At 27.6% G+C, this 22,248-nt stretch overlaps 2 protein-coding genes across 2 annotated transcripts in view; both read left to right on the top strand.

Annotated features, from left to right (window-relative positions):
- LOC123301857 (COP1-interactive protein 1) overlaps positions 1 to 13,283 on the top strand; it is an 89,523-nt gene extending 76,240 nt beyond the window's left edge. Inside the window, exons 6-11 of the mRNA XM_044884792.1 lie at positions 4,131 to 4,292; positions 6,098 to 6,169; positions 6,283 to 6,684; positions 9,051 to 9,266; positions 9,548 to 9,895; positions 11,174 to 13,283. Of these exons, the coding sequence (XP_044740727.1) occupies positions 4,131 to 4,292; positions 6,098 to 6,169; positions 6,283 to 6,684; positions 9,051 to 9,266; positions 9,548 to 9,895; positions 11,174 to 12,961 (2,988 nt within the window). The 3' untranslated portion in view covers positions 12,962 to 13,283. The remainder of the gene's footprint in view (positions 1 to 4,130; positions 4,293 to 6,097; positions 6,170 to 6,282; positions 6,685 to 9,050; positions 9,267 to 9,547; positions 9,896 to 11,173) is intronic.
- A 2,054-nt stretch (positions 13,284 to 15,337) lies between these two features.
- Positions 15,338 to 16,446, top strand: LOC123300755. The gene is made up of 3 exons (XM_044883402.1): positions 15,338 to 15,468; positions 15,950 to 16,327; positions 16,387 to 16,446. Exons 1-3 carry the CDS (start codon positions 15,447 to 15,449, stop codon positions 16,419 to 16,421), a joined length of 435 nt encoding a protein of 144 aa, XP_044739337.1. The 5' UTR covers positions 15,338 to 15,446; the 3' UTR covers positions 16,422 to 16,446.
- Positions 16,447 to 22,248: the final 5,802 nt, after the last annotated feature.

Raw genomic sequence — 22,248 nt, 5'->3', positions numbered from 1 at the left:
TAGTTTGACTAAATGGAATAATTCAACCTAAAAACAATAAATAAATAAACGAATCCAAAAAGGGATTTGGAACATGTAACACACAAGTATTTTGACATTATAACTGATATTTTGGAATACTTAAATTAAGTTTGCAAATATAGAAGTATTAAAAAATTCACGAATAAAAACTTTCCAATCTAAAAAATAAACAAACAATATAGGTACATACAATTTAATATTCAAATCAGACAAAATTTTTCATGATTAATTTATCGGGTGTCCGAAATTTATGTCTTGCCAAACAAGTCAATGTATTATCAAATAATGTTCAAAATAATTAGAAAATTAGAAGTGATGTTTTCAGTGGATTTTGCAACTATAGTAATTATACCATGCATATATGTAATATGCAAGGTATACTAAGTTTAGTCCCAAGTTTGTAACGCTTAAAAATATTGATGCCACGCACAAAATTTTGCTATAGGTGTTCATAGAATCACCTAATTAGTCCATTTCCGGTTGTCCGTCCGTCCGTCTGTGGACACGATAACTCAAAAACGAAAAAAGGTATCGAGCTGAAATTTTTACAGCGTACTCAGGACGTAAAAAGTGAGGTCAAGTTCGTAAATGAGCATCATAGGTCAATTGAGTATTGGGTCCGTAGGATCCATCATGTAAACCGTTAGAGATAAAACAAAAATTTAAATATAAAAAATGTTCCTTATCAAAAATTAAACAACTTTTGTTTGAAACATTTTTTCGTAAACATCACTGTTTACTCGTGAGGGCGCCAATTAGACGGAAATTTTATAATATGTACTATACTTGATTATCAGTTATGTATGTGTCACATGTTTGTATGTGTAATGTGATAAAGAAATCAACACTGACTATGCATGGAATTTCAACAATTAACTCAATCAATTGTTTGTTTTCTCTTGTTTTTATAATAAATTTGTATATATGTATATATAATAGAGGAAACTAACTGACTGATTGACTGATCGATCAACGCATAGCTTAAACCACTGGGTCTAAAAGCATGTAATTTTGCAAAAATGTTCCTTAAGTAACGTACGTGTATACTAAGGCGATATTTGGTTAATTATGAAATTATAAATGATATATTAGCTGATTAGGTTCAAGGGAGTAAATTTGGGGGTTTAAATTTATATGAAACTTTGTAATTTTTGAAGTTCGAAATGAAAAAATTTATATATATGCTTATGATTTGAGCCAAAAGTTTAAATTCTGCCCTATCTATCGTAATATACCCCTATAGTTATTCATTAAGGATATAATAAAGAATCTTTTGATACCTGCCTGGGAGTTCTTTCGCACTCTCAACCAAAAATAGATAATCAATCTTTGTTGATCTATTTTGAGACACTCTGTATATAAATAATATATTATAAACAAATAATATATAATCAAAACTGTATATTATAATGTATAGGTAGTTATTATTAAAATTTTTAAATGATATGACGTGAAGTTATTTAAAAATCAAATAAATATTAATTGTGTATCAATATCCGGTTTATATTAATATTAATAAATAAAATATAGCACAACAGACACAGCGCACATACTTACATGAGCTAGTTGAGCTAAGCTAAGTAATTATTAAAAGTTTATCAAACATTTAGTTGTAATATTATATCACTTGGTGTACACTGCGACTTAGTAAAATTGAAGCCAACTAAAATACATACAGTTAAATTATTCATACATACAGTTAAAAAGTGATGTTTACGAAAAAATGGTTCAAATAAAAGTTGTTTATTTTTGTATAAGAAAAATTTTTAGGGACCTGGGGATCCAATACCTTGATCTATATTGCTCATTTACGAACTTAAACTCGCTTTCTATGTCCTGAAAACTGTTTAAAAATTTCAGCTTGATATCTATTTTCGTTTTTGAGTTATCGTGATGTCGGATGGACAGACAACCAGAAATTGACAAATTAGGTGATGTTATGAACAATCTATACTAAATCGTAACATCAATATTTTTGTTACAAACTTTGAACTAAACTTAGTATACCTTGGTATATATTACATATATAAAGGGTTTAAAAACTTTGTTGGATAAGGTATGATAATTGGATAAGGTATGCTTCAAAGTTGGTAACAAATAAATTTGAAAAAAAAAATTCGTAAAGGAAATAGGAAATGATTGGTGGTTTACCCACTGAATTATCATCTGCTAACCGATTCTTATATATTTCTACGCTGCCCCATAATGGTTTCATCAAAATTGATTCACTAGTTTTTAAGATATGGACTATAATACGTGTAACTGAGACTTATATATGACTACGTGGCCCCATAATGGTTTCATCAAAATTGATTCAGTAGTTTTTAAGATACGGACTAATACTTGTAAAGGAGACTATAGTTATCTATTACACCAAATTTATACGCCACTGTCTTCACAAACAGGTAGTTTAAAATATGATAATTGTTTACCTTATGAACCAATCATTATTTTTTTAATTATTAATTACGTATTAATAATTCACAATAATAGTTTTTTCTTTTTGTAAATTTGATTGTTTCCAATTCAGTTACAGTCAATACTATGATTCGGTTGCAGTGTATCCCTTATTTAACGCCACCTAATAACCATGTACCGTTATCAAAATACGATAAAAGTGATGTTAATATTAAAAATTAATATTAATTATAAATATTGTCGTTATAAACATGCATATATTTATTATTTTAAATTAAATAATTAAAATTTTAAAATATTAAATTTAATAATTTTGTTAAATTTGTATGTGATAGTTATTATATATTTAAATAAATCAATTCTTTGTGTAGTTATTTTGTATTATAAAATAATTAAATTAAAAAATTAATTAATTAATTTAGTTAATATTTGTGAAATATCTAAATATTATATTTTAAATTATTAATTAATTAACTAATTATTAGTATTATGTATAAAGTGCTTTTAATTCTTTGTTTTATTCAAAGAATTATAAAGATTAATTGGTAATTTTTCGTTGGTAATACATTTTTTTTTTCTAATTAAAAGTGTAAATATCCTATTTAGATGGGTAATTTGGCTTTTTAGGCACTAATATTAAAATATTATTTCAATATATTTTTATATTATTTTTATATTAAAATATTATTTCAATATATTTTTAAAAAATTGCAGCTTTTAGTTCTTTTTGTGTATAGAAAATTTTTTTGCGATTTATGTAAGGACAAAGGCACCAGAGAAATTTTAGAGTAGTTTATTTAAGTTCTAATCGAAGAATTATTTATTTTAAATTTTTCTAATGTTAATGTTTTACGATAATCCTCATAGTTTTCGAAATATCGCATTCCCTCTCTTTAAAGCAATGTTGACTTTGTCCGATGTTGCTCGTTTTCTTGGACCAAAATACCAGATGAACTAAAATAAAGTTACGATGTGTTCTTTTATGTTTAGGATTTTGCATTTTTGCATCAAATTTCGGGCATTTTTATAAGTTTAACCTACTTTTTTTAATAGAAACATATCTGAAGTGAGTCTTTTATATTTATGTATAATTTTGTATTATGATTTCATCATGTATTTAGAATATGCAACCTTGCTCATTTAAAAGAATACTTCATAATTCTGAAAATAGTAAAATTTTGGGAAAAATACAAAATTGTGAATATTTGGGCTCCTGGAAAGCAAACAATAACTGGTACATTATAAACGAAATTAATGAAAAAAATATATATAATTTTCCTCATTCTCGGATACATTTTTGTTGTCTCCCACTTCAAGTCTCATCACTGTAGTATTTTGGTAAAAATTAATTTTGATGAAACTTATTGGTGTCCTGAATTGTATGGAATTTTACCACAGAAGACCAGGAAATTATACTTCAAACTGTAGTCATAAACCTTCTGATAGTCAGACATTTTCAAATAGTACTTTTGGGGACAAATTACTTGTGGATTTCTCTCCAAAATACACGGTTGGTCATCTAGAATCAGGACACATATTTAATTATGGACTCCCATTCTATTTAATTTGTTTTTCCTTGCTAATTTCCAGAAATGCTTTTATATAGATTTGGGGTTTTAATGTGTCTAAAATAAAAAATAGTTTACAGTTTTTAATTCAATTTTTAATTTCTGAATTTTTGTTATTTACAGATTACAACAAATGCAAATGAATCAGAATCAATAATAAAAAACACACATGATATGCCAGCAGCATTAAAGGAACGTTTAGCTGTTGGACATTTAATTGTTGACGATAAGCATGAACAACAACAATTATTTACAATTAATAACAATCAAAAACAATATTTAAAAGTAAGCACAACAACTTTTAATTCAATTTTTTTTTTAAATTACGTATTTAATTTTATACTTTCACACCATATAAGATCGATTATTTATTATTTAATTTTTCAAAAATTATTACAAACCATTAATTTAAGAACAAAACACATTACTATTAATTTACAAACAAAAATAAAATAAAGTGAATGGATTTTATGCCCTAATTTGAACAAAGTGTCTCAAGAGAATAAATAAATTTAATAAAATAAGTAAAAAAAAACAAACTGAATAAAATATGAAATGACAGGAAACAAGCACAGAATATGATTATCGAATAGTTTACTTCACTTTTCTATTCGTAAAGTGACAAAAATCTTCATCTGAAATGATAAACAAAATTCAACATCCTCATTTTACAAGCATAATTCATTAACAACTTTCCTGTACACGTTGTTAATTAATATTTTACGCCATAATTCGCTTAATTAAGTAAGCAAATTAATATAATTAGCTTCAGTTGATTAGTTTTAAATAAACAAATAAGTACAATTAAAATGAAAAATAAATAAATGAATTTGATCATGGTTATGATATGGTAAATTAATTAATTGGTGTACGCATATTTATTTATAATTTTTATTGGTTTTATTATTTTTATTAGTATGCAATGTAGGTATATAAATAAATGCGTGCGTAACTATGCGTAACTAAATACATTACAAACACAACTTTTCACTTTTTATCTTAAATACACAATATTTGAAACATTTAATTAAATTTATTTATCAAACAATACTTTGTTTATTTAAATTAAATATTCTTGCATGATATCACATTTACTGCTTTTAAAAACAAATAATAATTCAAGCTTTCACAGCTTTGTTATTATCTTTAAACCGCGATATCTTTAAATGATTTATCAAGGAGTCTTAAATTTTTTAATAATCCACCCGCCCTCACAGAGAAGTGTATTTGAAAACGATTGAAAATGAAATCTCATCAGTTTCCCATCTTAAGTTTTTACCATCTTAAAATACATAAAAAAGCATTAAATTAAATATTGAAGAAAATTTATTGTATTTTTGAGCAAATAATCATATTTTCCGTTCGTCTATCAGATATTAAGTCACAATCTAGCCAAGGAAAACTCAGCATTGGCTTACGCTGTGAAAGCGTTTGATAAAATAAATATTGAAGCGCTAAAAGAGCGGATACGATATGAAGTGGTTGAAATCCCACTAGTAATGCTGCAGCTTGTGATAAATAACTTCAAGACTCGCAAAAATGTCTTATGTCTTTATGAACACCATATTGGCGTTAAAACTTATAAAGAATAAGACTGCTAACTAACTTAATTTACTTAAAAACATAATACAACTTGCTTAAAAATTAATTTTGTTCAATACTTAACTTAGTCGAGTCAGCAAGTTCAAATTGGTGAAATATAAAAATACTCATCGTAAAAATACGTATGATAGCTCGTTGGTTTCAGAATTATGTCTAGAAAAATGTTTCGAAAGCGTTTTTCAGCACATAAAAAATTGTATTCACTAAGCAACTTATACTATATATATTACATATTTGTAATAAACATTGCCTAATCTGGCATACAAAATAATAATGAAAATGAATAAAATATGAAAGTTAATTTGAATAGAATATAATATTTTTTTGTTAATTTAATTTTAATTGTAACTGTAAGTGTAAGTGATGTGATATCTATGATGATATTCATAATTTCTAAATATTTTAATACAATTAACGTTAGTTTTAATTTTGTCATCAACCAAATTTAATTTAAAGTTTTATTTTTGTTTTTTTATTTGTTTTAACAGGAAGATAATATTGTGAATGATACAACGCCACAATCACAAATCAATAAACATAGAAAAGAACTTTATTATCGAGTAAGTACTAATTTTATTTTTTAATTTACTTTTAGCACATTCGACGTAACAGAAAGCTATGAATTTAATTAGTTAAAGCATATTCTTTTAAAATTGAATATCTTTGATTACAGCCTTTAGTGGATATAGAACGTGCTATTGTTGAAGAAGACACCGATTCAGCAGTATCATCAGCGCCATCTTCATTATCACCACAACCATATCATCATGTTTCATCCACATCTAACTCACCATTACATCATCAATACAACAATAACAACAATCAAACAATACAACAACAACAACAGCACCAACAACAATCAACAATAACAGCTGCAGATCTCTGGTACAGACATAATAATGGTAACAATAATGTTATTGTTGATCAACAATCAAATGATAATAGTAAGAATGTAATCGATAATACTACTGCAATACAAGCAGTACAACAATGTACGTTAGAGAAAGGTGAATTACAAACAGAATTAGCGATTGCTAAATGTCAAGTGCGTGAATTAGAACGTGCTTTATTGGTTGTAAGTATTATTTTTATTTACTTAACTAACTCTTTAATTACACTTAAGTAATGAACTGTGTTGTTTTTATCGCGAGTTGTTTTTGTATACCAATAATTAATTTTTTATGTTAAGAGTGGAGAGCTCAATATAAATGTTAAGGTTGTTGTCTCGCTATGGACATAGCTAGCCCAGGAAAATAAAAGTTTTCCCTTAATTCTGTAAAATTGGAAAAAAACTAAGTTTATGCATGGTGGACCATAGTCTATTTAGGTCCCAGGTTCGGAACTAGGGGGTGGTTTGATAACACAGGCAAATATGATCCGATTTTATTGAATTTTTTTTTGGAACCCACTAAGTTTGGGTCATTCTTTTCAGCTGCAATGTCAGTTTTTAGCTAGCTAACACTTATGTGCTTAATTCCGTGACCAGGACTCTACCTTCTTGAAACCTATTAGAGCTAGGTTAATTTTGATCACAAATTTGAAAAGTATGACCCAAATTTAGTAGAATTTCATACTTGGTTTATCAAAATTAGATAAAATTTGGATATGATAGAGCAAAATTAAAATTTTTGGATTTTGATGACGTCATAAAGTTAAAAATTCGATTTTTTTGATAGCACAGGCAAATTTGATCCGATCTTATTGGAATTTTTTTTGAAACCCACTAATTTTGGGTCATTCTTTTCAGCTGCGATGTCAGTTTTTCGCTAGCTATCACTTATGTGCTTAATTCCGTGACCAGGACTCTACCTTCTTGAAACCTATTAGAGTTAGGTTAATTTTGATCACATATTTGAAAAGTATGACCCAAATTTAGTAGGATTACATACTTGGTTTATCAAAATTGGATAAAATTTGGATGTGATAGAGCAAAATTAAATTTTTTGGATTCTGATGACGTCATAAAGTTAAAAATTCGATTTTTTTGATAACACAGGCAAATTTGATCCGATCTTATTGGAATTTTTTTTGAAACCCACTAATTTTGGGTCATTCTTTTCAGCTGCGATGTCAGTTTTTCGCTAGCTATCACTTATGTGCTTAATTCCGTGACCAGGACTCTGCCTTCTTGAAACCTATTAGAGTTAGGTTAATTTTGATCACATATTTGAAAAGTATGACCCAAATTTAGTAGGATTACATACTTGGTTTATCAAAATTGGATAAAATTTGGATGTGATAGAGCAAAATTAAATTTTTTGGATTCTGATGACGTCATAAAGTTAAAAATTCGATTTTTTTGATAACACAGGCAAATTTGATCCGATCTTATTGGAATTTTTTTTGAAACCCACTAATTTTGGGTCATTCTTTTCAGCTGTGATATCAGTTTTTTGCTAGCTATCATTCATGTGCTTAATTCTTGGACCAGGACTCCACATTCTTGAAATCTATTATAGCTAGGTTAACTTTGATCCCAAATTTGAAAAATTTGACCCAAATTTAGTAGAATTTCATACTTGGTTTATCAAAATTGGATAAAATTTTGATATGATAGAGCAAAATTAAAATTTTTGGATTTTGATGACGTCATAAAGTTCAAAAATTCGACTTTTTTGATAACATAGGCAAATTTGATCAGATCTTTTTGAAATTATTTTTGAAACCCATTAAATTTGGGTCATTCTTTTCAGCTGTGATATCAGTTTTTCGCTAGCTATCATTCATGTGCTAAATTCCTGGACCAGGACTCCTCATTCTTGAAATCTATTATAGCTAGGTTAACTTTGATCCCAAATTTGAAAAATTTGACCCAAATTTAGTAGAATTTCATACTTGGTTTATCAAAATTGGATAAAATTTGGATATGATAGAGCAAAATTAAATTTTTTGGATTTTGATGACAAAAAATAAACTGTCTGGAAAATTTTATTGCAAAGTCTCTGATAGTGTGATTGATACGAGTGAACTACCTTAAGAATTTTAATGTTTGTTGTTTATAATTTTATAGTTCTTTAATTCATTTAAAATGTATTACGCTTGTACTTATTTTGCACCTCGTTGTTAAAAAACTGAAAACAAATGAATTTTTTTGTTTTGTAAATCAATCCTTTGAAAATTTCGCAGTAATTTCGTGAGTTATAACGATACGAGAAAACTTCCTGTCTCTCGTTTTAAATCGTTGGACAAGAAATTTTTGCCTTATAAAATAATCTCGCCTCGTTTTGTCGCGCATTTTCTTTTAATAACTAAATAGTTTCTTTTTACAAAACGACGAAAAATTTGAATGATTCACCCATAAATATTGTGTGAGGCCTTAGGGAATGTGCAGCGCTATAAACATCATCATTTCAGTATATAATTGTAACAAAGAACTTAAAATTTTATATCAGTGTCATCAAGTCTAATTACTAATTATTTTAATTTTTATTAATTTTATAGACCAGAGAAATTAAGAACAACAATCAAAATAATAATACAAACAATTCAAATTCAACAACAAACAACAATGATAACAATACAATAAATTTATTAAAAGAACGTATTCGGTGCTTAGAAGCACATGAACAACAATTATTACGTCAATTACAACAATTACGTGAACAAAATGAATTACAAGAATTTAGAATTTTAGAATTAGAAGAATGTCATGAAAAGGTACGTAAGCAAAACATTCTGTAGGTATAATAGAAGTCTTGAAATAACTATAATCGAACAATACAATGATATAAATAACAACTAACAATTAATCGTTAGAAAAGCGATTGTAAAATTTATATAAAATTTAAAAACAAAACTTGAAATTTCTCTTTAAGAAAACATACCTCCACTAAGATTCGAACCCAAGATGCTTGATAATATCAATATTTAGTTGTATATGCTTTACTTATAGGTACTAACTACAATCATTTAAACATAATTGTATTTATCTTTTGCAGTGGTCATTACGTAGTCAATCATCATCAGAACTACGTGATATAGAAACATCACGTGTTGTAACACCAATAACAAACGATACAAATGATTGCACATTAATAAATGATAATGATAATATGAATGAACATGATTTAATACGTGAACATTTATTGGTTATGTTAAATAAAACACAAGATCCAGACGATAGACATTGTTTACAACAAGTTACAACATTATTAGATAATTTAGAGACATTATCACAAGAGCATTCAAATTGTTGTGGTGTGGATGATCAAGATGATGACGTTGATGACCATTTTAATATTCATATACATCATGATGATGCCATTATTAATAATTATTATTATTCAGTAAGTATGCTAGAATTTATGAAACACCCACCAATAAAAACTTAACCCATGGTACAATATCATAATAGATCACAATGTACCATGGATCACATACTAATATACCTAGAATCATCCCCACCGATTGCATCTGAAGGCATTCTCATCTCTGAGCGTCCAATAACACTATTTTTTCGAAATCACAGTCTTCCGTTAGTCAAACCATAAACCTTTCAATTTTCGGGTGAACACTCAGGCTACTGACTGTCCAAAGTAGGTATGAGCAATGGATGTAATAAATTTTTACATGCTAATTAGTTTTTGTTAATTGTTGCGGTTTCAAGATTACGATTTTGAAATTGAATTTTGATTGGAAAATAACAACGAATTTTAAATAACACTTAAATAACTGACCTTACGCTGAAGTAGTGTTTTTAAAATTTATGATTAAATTAAAACTTTAAATACAAAATACTCAAACTCTCAAAGGATCAAAAGAGCCCTGGAGCAATGAAGTAGTGATTCTTCATGAAGGGTGAGAGTGGAAGCCAAGGTTTCAAAACAATTTTTATTGCAGCACACCCTCAAATATAATATCCACTGCTCAAGACACGTGCATTTTAATTGTTTTTAAAGATATTTCTCACGCAATAATAAATATTTTGTTTTTTTGTATACACTCGGTGTAGTACTTACACAGCATACACTCCCATCTATAGATTTTGCCCACTTGATCTTTTTCCTTAAATCCGCCACTGTTAATGGGATTGTACAGCAGAAAAAAAGCGTCCGCTCATTTTATGAGTTTGGCATCCTCGCACATTTTATCTGTCTCTTACTAACTACAGAAAAAATATTTAACATGTTCTAAATTAACAGAATATGCGAACACTTTTTTTCTCGCTCTATAAGCCCGAAAAAAAATCAGCGACTCAATGATCTGAGCATTCATCCGGAAAGTTAAGAATCCATGGCTCGACATATTATTATTATTTTTTCATACTTTAATAATTTAAAAAATCCTTGTGTAATTATAAAAATTTTCTTACAATTAAAAACAAACAAAATTATTATTTTTAACATGGACAGGGCCCTTGTTGAAAATTTTATTTTTGATTCGAAATGAATATAACTATGGAAATTTTAAAAATGTTTGACATAATTATTTTTAATATTATGTACGTTTATTCATTATTTACATTTAAAAAGTATTTACAAGATTTACAACAAAAATTTAAATATAATCATAAATTATTATTAATAAATAATCAATCGATAATTAAAGATGAATTACGATTACAGGATACAACACAAACAACACCGCTACATCATGCACCAACCAAACAAGATCACGATAATAATGAATTTACAAAGCATTTAATATTAAAAAAGAAACAATTATCACAAGCAAGTAGCCTGCAAGAGAGTGGCATCTTTGAAGCGGACGATGTGATCAGTGTTCAAACCCAAACCGATCTACAAGATCTAACAGTTCCAAACAAAACCGATATACGTTTAAGTGAGTTAACAGCGGAAATACAAAAATTAAATAAAATCCGTGCTAGTATTGAAGAAAATGGTAAGAAAACGGTAAATCATCAAGCTCATTCACTTCCAATTCATAAAGAATTAGAATTCTATAAGAACCGTTTAGAAATGTTAGAAAATAAGATCAATATTTACGAGTCATCTGGTGATATGCAAATGAAACGTTTAAAAGAACGTTTAAATCATGAAATAGTTCTTACGACGCAGGTAACGGATTTACAAACAAAATTAAATAAGTTGGAACAAGAGAATCGACGTTTAGAAGAAGAGAAATGTGAGTTTGAGGAAGCCGAAAATGATACACGATTACAATACCAACAATTAGAAATTGAGTTAAAAATGACTCAAGAATATTTACATGATTTAGAAGAAGCACGAAATGCTGTTAAAAGAAAATTAAAGGATGCAAAACAACATACTCAATATTGGGAACAAATGTTTACACGCTGTGAAGCTCGAAACTATGAGCTAGAAGAATATCAACTCGAATTACAATGTAAACATGATTTTTTGGTACAAATTTTACCCGTTTTAATACTTTATAGTTTATGGTATTATCATCAAAATCAACGCTCCATCGAATGGGGAAATAAATCATTAAACACAGCTAGTAATAATAATATAGTGACGTGTGGAAATAATAAGAAAATAGTGGAATTAATGGAGAATAATAAGGAATTGCGAAAACAAATTGATATTTATAAGCAACGCGAGGATGCGTATATCGAAACGTTGCAACAAGCCGATAATATATGGGCGGAAATGGAAACTGAATATAAGAGACGAATTCAAGTGATTGAAGATCATGAAATCCAATTAAAAACCCAAATTAAACAACTTGAAGACAATGATTTAGTTCAACGAAAGAATATTCAAGAGTTTAATGAACGTATTTTAGATTTAGAAGATATTGAACGTCGTCAATACGAACAAATAAAATATTTGGAAAATGAAAAGAAATTTTTATTAAAAGAAAATACTTGTATTAAAGATGAATTAACAAATGCGAAAAATGAATGGCATCATATAAAAGATAATTTAGAAGGTGCATGTCATGTAGAAATGGAACGTTTACGGAAAAAAATCCGTTCGCTACAAGATGATTTAGATATTTCGACAAAAGTGATCGAAGATACAGAAGAATCATATCAAAAAGAAATATCAATCTTAAAAATACAATTACAAAAATTAAACAAAGAATTATTACATTTAGATATAACAAATAGTGAGCTACGAGAATTAATAACACAGCTCGAGACACGTATTAGTGAGTTACAAACGAATTTATTAGAACAACGTTTACAATCGGATCGTACTATTAAAAATTTAACATCGGAATTAATGTCACAACGTGAAAATACACAATCGTTGTTTCGTAAACGGTCGTTTAATTCGTTTGATCAACATTTGTCATTGTTAACACAATCAACATCCACATCAAATTTATTAAATGCATCGTCAACCGCGAGTCAGAATAATGTTTTAAGTTTACGCGATGAATTACAAAAATCGGATTCTAATTTAAATAACACATTACATTAAGTATCTCTAAAGAGGAATTGGAGGATTTTAAACATGAAAAAGGACCTTGAATTAGTTATAGATGACGAATTATGTCAATTAAAATATTTTCCTTGTGATTCGCTAATTGATTGTCGTGATTTTTTTAATTAAATTTGAACTAACATAGGAAAATTTTTTACATCGCATGATATTCATCGTCAAAAATAGAAAAAATTATATCTGAAGGAAATATTCAATAAATAAATGATTTAAATTGATCTAATTTTCAGTTTGGCTTCAGCGGTCAAACTGAAATAGGATGACTTATTGGAGATTACATGAAAGCTAGATAAGAATATATGGCGACTTAAATCTTCATTACTGAGTTTGAGATTCGGGCATTTAAGTTAATTTTTTGCAATTAATTTCGAAATTTAAAATAGAAATTAAAAACAAATACTAAATTTAGATCCCTCGATCTCGTATTTACTGAAACCAGAAATAATATTAAAACAATTCAGTATTAAAATTTTCAGTATTTCACCCCCAAAATCAATAAAACTCAATTTTATTTCCCTTATCATATCCTTTTGATTAGAAAATGATTTATTTAAAGCCGATACGATCAAACTGATATTTTCGAGAAATTACATCTTGTTTATATTTGAAAAATGTATCTATTTAATGATCAATCAACTCGGGTCAATAATTTTGTCCATTACATTGAGAACATAGACCTCTAAACTATTGAAAAGTTATTGAACTCCAATTCCTCTTGAACTCTTTGAAATTGTCAGGACCACGCATTTCTATGGTCGAAGATTGACAAGAAAAGAATGATGTACAACCCACTCGACTTTTAATATGTAATGTGTATTTTATTTTATTAATGACAATATAATTAATCATAAAAAATGATTTTTTTCAATGAAGACTGACTATATACAATTTATTTACTTATAATTAATTAATTACAAATCGTTAATTAATTAATTAATTATGTGTCAAAACTATAAGAATAAATAAAAAAGAATGCGAATGTGAAATATAAAGATATTATCTATATCTATCTCTTTATCTATAACGATTAAAAAATTATAAAAAAAAATTAATTTTTTAAAAAAAGAGAATAATTTAATTAAAAAAGAATCTAGTATTGTTAACGTTTTAATTATTACCTATTTTATTTGACAAAATATATTTTCATTTTAATTTAAATTGTGTTTTTTTTTTTACTTTGCTACCCAGGTTGTATTCTTTTTAAGCGTTTACATGCTTTTTACACTGTCAAGTATGCTTAAATATTTAATTTTTAATAAATAAGGCAAAGAAAGTTGATTTTCTCAACGAATGATTAGGTTTAAAGTATAAATTAATATTTTTCAGTGAACTGCGGCATACGCGCCATCGGATTGCGCCATCGACAGTATATTGTGTTTTAAACTTGTATCCGTTAAATTTAGCCATTATAAATTTTGTAAACAATAAGGCATAGGTTTGAGGAGCCATTAACTAGCTAGCAATTTAGATCCAAATAATTTGAAATGGTTGGCTAGATTAGATTAGATATATCCGTGCTATACAGGACAGGACATAGATTAAGTTGGACATTAGGTTAAGTTGAACCATATAAACCATATAAAATGCATATAAGGTTGGGGGAGGAGGTTTCTGATGAAGCGGTTAGAGAAAAGTAGACGGTCGGGGAATGAAAAATTAATTTAAAAAACAAAATTATATTTAACGCTCACATACTCGAAATAGTCAAATGGTTAAAGGCAAATGCGTATGATCCAAAATTTTGGCTACACTTTTTAGTATTGAGCATTGAAAATAAAAGAAATTATATTTCAATTTTTCTCAATAATTAAATTAATAAGTAAAAAATTTATTCCATTGAAAACCGTTTTTAAGAATTGTTAATTAAATCATTTTAAGTATATTTACTTTTCTTTTGTTTTCTGAGGGGAATCTATTTTCATTGGGAATTCACGTAGAATAAAAAATTTTAATAGAATAAATGAAACATTCTATACCAAGAATTTACCTATGAGGTGAATTCTGTGTATAAACAACATTACTAATAAATGATAAATTACAATAAAAATTATCTGTAGGTATTTTCCTCATATTAACAGGAAAAACATCATTTAAATGTAATATGTTGTTATTGTTATTAATGTTGTCTATTTGTTTACAAAGGAAAGTTAATAGCAAAAACTTAATTTAGTGGCCTGTTCTTCATTTAGAAATGTTGTCGACCTTGCTTTTATACATGAATCAATGGTGATATCTGTTCTTGTCTACAATGTTTAAGTTCAAAGATCTGATGGATAAACCAAACGTATTATTTTCAGTCTTCATATTTCATGTGACAAAGGGACATGCAAACAAAAGAGTGTTTTTGGGGAAATCCATGATGCATATATAATACAACTATTTTTATATAAAAATCTATGCTACCTCTCTGAAATTCATTAGTTGATAATTTTACTTTGAAGTTATCTGATCAAAAATAAACAAAATGGTTTTCAAATATTTACTTGGTAAGTTTTAAATTTTTTTAAACTTTGTTGTGATTGTGAATTAGTGCGACTCGAAAGTGATCATCGACAAATACGATCTAGTTGGGATTGTGATCGAATTTGTTTTATTATTTTAGTTAGGCAATTTGAATTACATTTGTGTAATCATTTTGGTGTAATTTCAAGCAACAATTAAAAAATTGTATATTTTTTAACCTCCGGCGCAAAAAGAGGGGTGTTATAACTTTGATCGCTATGTGTGTGTGTCTGTCTGTGGCACCGTAGCTCCTAAAGAGATTAACCGATTTTTATTTTTAATTTGAAAGGCAATTTGATGGAGAGTGTTCTTAACTATGTTCCAAATCGGTTTAGTTTGGACAGAGTTACATGGGAAAAACCGCATTGGTCGGGGGTTTTTTTAATTTTGTTAATTTCACTTGTTAACATATAAGGTGTTCGTGATTAAAACTAATTGATGTCTTCTTTATCGTTCGCTTTTTAGTTTTATCAATAATGTCAGCATGCGTGCTTTGTTATCCACATGATGAACTACGCATAAAACGTAGTCCACAAGAACTTGATATATCAAGTAATGTGTTTTTAAACAATGGTGGCATCGATCAAAATAGTATACCAACAAGACCAACACGTCGTCCAAGACCATCACGTCGTACGACAACACCAGCACCTCCTTCGTCCACAACACCGGCAGGATCATTATCGTCCACAACACCAAATGCTGTTCCAGGGGATGCTACAGCACGAACAACTTGTGAACAAAACTGCGGTAGACCAGCTACATTTGATCCGGTTTGTGGAACAGATGGTGAAAGCTATGATAATGTGGCTCAATTAAGATGCGCCCAACGTTGTGGAATCGGTAATATACTTTTTTTCTAGAAAATAATATTAAGCTAATGATATATTTTTTTGTTTCAGCTGTTGAAGTAAATTATCTTGGATTGTGTCCGTAATTAAGGAATACAAGAATTCATTAATAAGACTGCTTTTTTTATTTATTTTTTAATGTAATTATTTAAATAAATTATTTTTTAAAACACGAAACAAAATTAATTTATTATTTAGGAAAGAAAAGGCTGTTCTACAAATTAAGGAAGAAAATGAATCTGATTTTGGCCCGACATTTTTTGTACATTCTAGTTGAAAAATTCAGTCTATTATCAAGAAAACGGCTAAAAGTTCCAAAAGTGAAATTTTCAACATGTAAATCTACTCTGATAATCACACATGATTCTGATGATCGAATAGAAAACTAGTTTTTCATAGATTTTGCAGGTTTCTATGAATTTTCTATAATTTCGGGGGGAGGGATTTCAGCACCCTCGGCTCTCACTGGCAGCGTGCTTGATTTCGCCTCTGGGTTGATAAATGCATAATAGAAAAATAAATGCATATGCAAATCAAAACAATGAAAATAAATGTAAAAACTGGTATCAGAATAATTTAACATCCGATTAAATTAAGCATATTTATGATTAATTTATGATTTAAACAGGAAAAATAAAATGTCAAGGCTTTGTTTATTTTATTTAAAAATTTTAATCAACAAGTTTTTTTCGTGGGTAATACCTAAATTATATGAAATTCGTATTTTCTTAAAAGTGTCATTAACTCACTAACACAGTTTTCATAAGCATCTAATAATCAAATTTCAACCTAACTTTTATTTTAATTAGAAACCATAAATTTTTTTCGATTTTTTTGAATTTTTTTAAGGGGTACCCCTTTACAAAAATCAAAAAAAATCGAAAAAAAAATGTTGGCTCCGATTTCGATAAAACTCTGTTTATAAGGTAATTATGACCCATAATTTACAAAAATCGTATTTATATAACGTTTAGGAAACTAGTTTCGGAGATATCGATCCAAAATATGAGAAAATGGGTGATATTTCTAAAACTATGCTTTCAATCATCAAATGAATACGATTTTTGAATTTTTTGGGTCAAAATTACCTTATATACTAAGTTTCATTCAAATCAGAAACCATAAATTTTTTTGGATTTTTTGTTTATATACTTTAGTTTATGTATATGAAATATACCAAGGTATAGTAAGTTTTGTCCCAAGTTTGTAACGCTTAAAAATATTGATTCTATGAACAAAATTTAGGTATAGGTGTTCATAAAATCATTAAATTAAATTTTCGGTCTGTCTGTCTGTCGTCTGCCCATCTGTCATCACGATAACTCAAAAACGAAAAAACATATCAAGCTGAAATTTGTATATAAGCTGATATTTTCTATTGGATTCGAACTAAGTAATCACTAAAATAAGAATAAATATAAAATGTGGCATAGTCGGCAGCCATAAGTTCATCCTGTCGTGAGAAGCTCCTTTATACACTCATGATTCACTCAAATTTAAAAAATAATTTTAAATAATTAAGAGATTAATATTCGAATTTAAACTAATAAGTTTAAAAATTCGATTTCGAATACACTTTCAAATGTATTATTTGTTCACAGCAAAGAATTGCTGACATTTGACAGTTAGTAAAACTTTGACGTTTAAAACGTCAAATTAACGGAGAAAAATAGTTTTTCGAATCAGCAATTTAAAATACCGAAATAATTATATTTAAATAATAGATGCCTCCATAATATTAAAGAATGGACACATACACAAGTTTTATGAACAATTTATTTTGTTATTTAACAAAAAATAATTTATCTGCGTCCACACGTGGTGCTATTATTAGAAAACACGATAATGTATCAAAAGGTGATTTAAGTTTTCCATCCAACATTTCTTGTTGGAAACCTTATTTATCCGTTGATTTTAGTAGCAAACAAGAAAAAATATTATCTAGTCAAGATGATATTGATCAATTGATAGCAGATAGTAAAAACTGGAGTTTAAACATTGATAAATTAAATATTGAAAGCGATTTAATTTCGATTCATTTAAATCGATTTCATTGTTTTCAAATTGTATTCAATAATGTATTGAATCAAAACGAAAATTATGGGAAATTAAGTACAAATGAAACATATTCAATTGAATCGGAAATTGATTGTCAAGAAAATATTGAAAATTTAACACAATTAAGAGTAAAACTTTTGAAAGATGTTACAAATCGATTATTACAATTTTATGGATATTCTCCAACGGATCCGAATTTAAATAAAACCGAAAATAAAATTTATGTAACATCAAAGACAACAAATTTTGAAAATGAACGTATTAATATTCTATCTGGGCCAGTCGTGAATATGATAGATGGTAAAAAATATCAAACAATTACATCTGAAGAATTTTACAGGTACAGTTTTTAGGTGTTCTAAACTAAATAAAAATAGCTTAAACTATGAATTATTTCTTACAGCAAACGTGAATTAGATATGAGATTATTAGCCGAACATAAATACGGTTTGCGAATTTCACAAATTTCAACATGGCGAGAATTATTTGTTAATTTGGGTAACGCAGCTGTTATTATTGAAATGTTACAAATTAAACCATCAAATACATTAAAAATTAATTTTAATGATCCAAATGTTTCTAATAATAAAGGTATGTTTATTACATTATTAACTTAGAAGGCAGCTTCTTTTGATACTCATTATTATGTTTTACAGGTGCGTCTTTTATTTTATACAATTGTGCAAGAATTGCATCAATAATTAAAAAGTTTGAAGATGAAAAGTTATCATTACCACAATTATCAGAAATTGATATTACTTTGCTAAATCAACCGGTAAGTTTATGGTAATATACAGTCCTTAGTGTGGCAACCATATTAAAATTACGGTAACGATGTTCGGATACTACCATGTGTCTAAATACTTCAGTCAATTTTAACGCTAACGCTACCTTTAGCGACTTTTCTTATAAGGGAACCTACAACGTCAGGTAAAAAACGAAATTAAAGCACTTTTTTACATTATTTTCTCTTCGAATCGATTTAATATCGTTCATATAGTACCTTCGGTCGTTCGAACATAGTTAATAACATTAAACAAGTCTTAAGGTACATTTTTTGATGCCATGGTTCAGACTAAAGGAGCTATTACGGAATATTGAAATTGTTCATATATTTATGTATTAATTTACAGGAAGAATGGGAATTATTATATAATTACATACTATATTTTCCTGTAATGATAAAAAATTGTTGTCAGTTGGATAAAAAACAAATCAATCCACATTATTTATGTTCATTTTTATTTGGATTATGTTCAAAATTTAGTGTTTATTATCGACGAGTACGAATATTAACAGTAAGTATTTTGGTTAAAATATTAGCTAAGTGGACGTCTAAACCACTAGTTCTATATTATTACTAATAGATGGTAGTACATGTTATGCTTTTTGTTTTTCAGTCGTTTAGAAAAGAACATATGTTACCAACAATGTATGCACGAATTTATTTATTAAAATGTGTTCAAATTATTTTATACAATTCATTAAAAATATTAAATATTCAACCAATTACGCAAATGTAAATCGATTTTATCTTATTGTTAAAATAAATTTATATTTTATTTATTAAAGATCGTATTTTGTCTTTATTATTAACATAATCCTTTACCATTCATGTTTAATGTTTTCAAAACAACTACAAAGAAAATAAATAACGGGTGCCAAATCAACAGAACAAGCGGATTTTTTCTGCTACGTAAGTTCATTGTGTCTAAGCTCTGCTTAGAATGCTTTATGGTAAGTGTGGGTTCAAACCACAGATTCTATTTTATAAATAATAGATGACACTACATGTTTTCTACTTTTCTACCAATAACAAAAAAGTACAATTTTCCTTGATGTATTTATTATTGAAATTATTTTATAAAACGCTTTAAGTATACTAAAAATTTAACAAATCATTTCATTTTATTCTATATTGAGCGTATGTTTTCCCATCATTAATTTTCTTTTGAAAATGGTAAAACATAGAATAAAGCTTTAATTTATGAAACTCTCCTTTATAAAAATACAAACATCTTTGATTTGCTTTTTACAAATCAAAACGATTCAACGCAATCGGTTACAATAAGATACGTTTACTAAATCAAAATCATACAAAATGATTCTTGTTTATATCTTTTTTTTTATGTCCTACTGATATTGACAAAAAATTGACAGAAAAATAGCCACTAGAGAATTATTTCGATTTAAAAAAATCTTATAGAGGCTCCTAAGATTAAATAAAATGGACCAGAAATTTTAATATTTAAATTGACGGGAGTGAGTATGAAAATTCAATAATGTTTTACTTATTAGTTAATTTTTGTCTTTGATTTAAGATTACAAGCATGCGCTAAAGCTTAAGAAGGCTTAGATTAGTTTTACTTTATACCAAAAGATTACGTAGCCCCAACAACCACTTTTCAATATAGGTAAGATAGGTTTTCTGGATCCTACATAATTCTTCAAACACTCGGTGTCGTGCATCGAGTCCGAGTTCTCTGAATTGGCTGGGTTAAAAAAACCCACCCCAAAGAATCGTAAATTTGAGATATCTATTGAAATCTTTAAATGAACATAATTTAACTGGACTAGATTATATGTGCATAATGCATCTATTAAAGATGGTTGCAAATAATTGCATTTAGATTCAGACATTTAGGTATATATTATATACCACATACTCATTTATTCTTGTTTTATTTATTATGCATTTTTTTAAAATGACAACTAAGCTACATTACACATATATCATGGCGGGTTATATGGTGAATATTATAAAATATAAGAAGCCATGCTTCTCTATTGTTTTTGTATGCGTTTATTATTATTGTGCTGGTTGGTAATGTCAGGTGAAGAAACAAAAGAAAATGTGGATTTTATTTTGTTATGATACGAACATACCCGATACGAGGTATTCGTTTTATACATACAAAGAGCCGAACATATAATATACATTGATGATGCGCATACGATTAATGCGCATCGACATCGAACAGTCAGCTCTCTGCACACACCGTTCAACATTTGACATCAATAAATGCTAGAGTGAGCTCGATTGAGGCGGATGAGTTGTGTTTGTCGATTGTATTGTTCGGTCGTGATTAATATATATATATATGTATGTATGTATATATATATATATTTATAAAATAATATCTTATATATAAAACTACATTAAAAATATATAATATATACATATACATATATATATATATATAAAGAAAAATAAATAATTTTAATAATCTTAAAGCTCTTCAAAACATTACTTTTTTATTATTAACAAAAAAAAAACCATCATTTAATAATTGTACTACAGTGTCTGTGTTTTATTTCTTCTGTTATTATTAGTGAGTACAGTGTGTAACAGTGTGTGTGTTTGTTTATTATTAAAACGGTTTCATAATAATTATATCGTGGGTGTTAATATTCAATTTTGTAAAGTAAATTGAAGCAAAGTAAAAAAGGGCTAAATAATGAGTATTGCTGATTTATTACAAGCTGCTGAGTATTTAGAAAGACGTGAAAGAGGTAAATAAATTATTTTGATTTATTATTTAATGTAATAAAAAATGGAAGACTCTGTATAAGAGCTCCACGTCAAGTCAACATGGCCTCCCATACTTCTATTTTTATAAATGTATGTAGTATATGTGTATATGTGTACACATTTACTAAGACTGTAGAGAACTAGCAATGCAATGAAGATGGGATCAGCTGATTTTAGGAATAATAAAAACAATAATATTTTTTCTTGGATTAATTAATTCATGAGATGGTTTGAGAATTCCTTTGTTTTTTTTTATAGAAGCCGAACATGGTTACGCCTCAACATTACCTATGCCTACGGAAGATTCTAGAAGTGTTATCAAG

Source organism: Chrysoperla carnea, chromosome 5, assembly GCF_905475395.1.
Source record: "Chrysoperla carnea chromosome 5, inChrCarn1.1, whole genome shotgun sequence".
Taxonomy (NCBI): domain Eukaryota; kingdom Metazoa; phylum Arthropoda; class Insecta; order Neuroptera; family Chrysopidae; genus Chrysoperla; species Chrysoperla carnea.
This window is presented reverse-complemented; position numbering and strand designations above follow the sequence as displayed.

Bases quoted from the DNA above. Each gene is read 5' to 3' on its own strand.
- LOC123300755 (XM_044883402.1), top strand. From the start codon at position 15,447: ATGGTTTTCAAATATTTACTTG. The intron at 15,469-15,949 runs GTAAGTTTTAAA...TTCGCTTTTTAG, and splicing joins GGTTTTCAAATATTTACTTG to TTTTATCAATAATGTCAGCA. The intron at 16,328-16,386 runs GTAATATACTTT...TTTTTGTTTCAG, and splicing joins CGCCCAACGTTGTGGAATCG to CTGTTGAAGTAAATTATCTT.